The sequence below is a fragment of the Triticum dicoccoides genome, chromosome 6B (genome assembly GCF_002162155.2).
Source record: "Triticum dicoccoides isolate Atlit2015 ecotype Zavitan chromosome 6B, WEW_v2.0, whole genome shotgun sequence".
Classification (NCBI taxonomy): Eukaryota; Viridiplantae; Streptophyta; class Magnoliopsida; order Poales; family Poaceae; genus Triticum; species Triticum dicoccoides.
The window spans coordinates 285034265-285036320 of record NC_041391.1 but is presented as its reverse complement, the minus strand read 5'-3'; the positions used below and the strand labels follow the sequence as shown (position 1 = coordinate 285036320).

Below are 2056 nucleotides of genomic sequence, written 5' to 3'. Positions count from 1 at the left end.
CATTGTATAGAACTTTCATCACTTAAAAACAGGACTTCAGGAAAACATTAAAAGGCTATGTTCAGAAGATATACTGAAAATGGAACTTTCCATGCGCTCAAAAAACAAGATTTAAAAGTATATTAAAAATGTTAATCATCAGAAAATTGTCTATGCCATGTGGATATTATAGCTGCATTTGGATGGAATGCTGTTGCAGGGCCTTTATATTCATAGAAAAATCTGTATTGGCAGTTAAGGTACATGCAAAACTGCAGGGCCTCGAGACAAGATCAATATTAGTACTTGGACCTGTCTGATCTAAAATTTAAAATTCAGTGTACGACAGAAAATAATCTTTCACCTTGCAGCATTCTAGTCTATTCAATGGCAACCTACCAATTGTAGAGTTGAAGCATAAAGATGGGATAAAATCACACTTCTCTATTTTGATAGTCATCATTTAAAGCGACTATGAACCAATTGTATGCTACCATGGTGCTGAATTATCTGAACCAGTCCAGAAACAAACAGCACTTGCTCCTCTTAACATCCTGCACTATGAGCATTAGCTAAACACGTGTTGCCGCATTCTAAACATCGGACAATATCACATACTTATTACCTTGTCGTGTTATTTCTTATTTGTTGTAGATTCCTCCCACTAGAGCTAAATCACCAAAGCTTGGCCGTTCCAAGAACAAATCTGGGCTAGAGGCTGAAGAAAGTACCACCCCAGGCCATCCTATCCGTATGAGCCTTGATGAGAAGGCTATTCAAAATGGTGCGAAGAAAGTAACCCCATCAAACTCGGTGAAGAAGCCCCAGAGGAAGTCACTCCCCAAGTTGCCATCAGAGGCAAGCGGCCCACTTGAGGCCACACAGCCAAAAAGCACGGAGGACCTAAACGCAGATAATCATCAGGAGTCAGGGTCGCCAGCAAAGCAGCTTCAGGAAACCGAGCCGATCGCCAGCAACGCCCAGGAGCCGATCCGAGCTAAAGTTACCCCGGACGACCAAGAACTCGACGAACAGGCATCCGTGTAGCAACGACCATGGTGACCAAATCCTTCGATTTTGTGATGGCGGGTGTGCATGCCTCTGGCTTTGTCGCGTATTGTGCCATATTTCGATAGTGTATCTAGCGGCCTGTGTTCTGTAAACCAACGCTTGTCTCGTCTAGCATCTGTGTTGCTTCTGTTCATAATCGTAAGCGAGGCTCCAGTATCGTGTGCAACTGCAAATAGTTGTCCTATTTTCTACTGCTGCTGCTATTGGTCCAGATGAACTTTGTCTCCCTGCTTTGATTTATAATTTTGTGATGTACGTGCTGCATTGCAATGGGAGCAGCAAAAGGGACGGTGTAAACACTGATGAAAGTGTTGTTTTATAATTTCGTGAATACGTGCTTGGGTCCTCTTCTCGTTTGAATGGACAAGAAAAAGGCGTTAACTTCATTCAGCTCAAGTGCAAGTTACTGCGTGGTTTACAAAGCCCTGCTTGCAGGGAATGTTCAGATCTGCGAAGAAAGTTACTGAGTGGAGGAGCTCCCATTCCCCAAGGGATGCACTCAGCATGGAGGTCCTGGAAGCCGCAGTGCCAGCGTGAGAAAGGTTGTCCTGTTGAAAATGGAGCTTGGCTGAAAGATCTTCCCCCCTTACGACCGGGCCCCTCAAACGCTCCCTCTACGACTGGCTCTCCTCATGTCTAGCCTAAATCTGGAACAGATATGGGAGGCCCCGGCTCGTCTGCCATGTTAGATTCGGCCCATAATGACCCACCGCGACCTCACATGTATTTGTTCTCATCCGTATCTCGACCAAAACCTAGTCACTTCATTCCACTATACTCCTCCCCCAAGCTTTGTTTCGGCGATCTTCGGCCTTCTCCGGCATGACTGGCATCGGATCCAACTTTCAGATCTCATTTTCTGTGGACCGAGGCCTCGTCCCATGCGGGCTCGAGGAGGAGATGACCGTTCGCATGGCTCTCCACCATGGGAGGAGTTCGCCCGATCACGGTCACACTCAATACGGTGGGAATCCATCGCGTCTGTGCAAATGGCGCTTGGATCCGG

General features: G+C 46.4%; 1 protein-coding gene across 1 annotated transcript in view; it reads left to right on the top strand.

Moving 5' to 3' along the window:
* Positions 1–1305, top strand: part of LOC119322507 (protein WVD2-like 5) — a 4227-nt gene extending 2922 nt beyond the window's left edge. Inside the window, exon 8 of the mRNA XM_037595990.1 lies at positions 634–1305. Coding sequence (XP_037451887.1) covers positions 634–1026 — 393 coding nt within the window. The 3' untranslated portion in view covers positions 1027–1305. The remainder of the gene's footprint in view (positions 1–633) is intronic.
* The last annotated feature ends 751 nt before the right edge of the window (positions 1306–2056 follow it).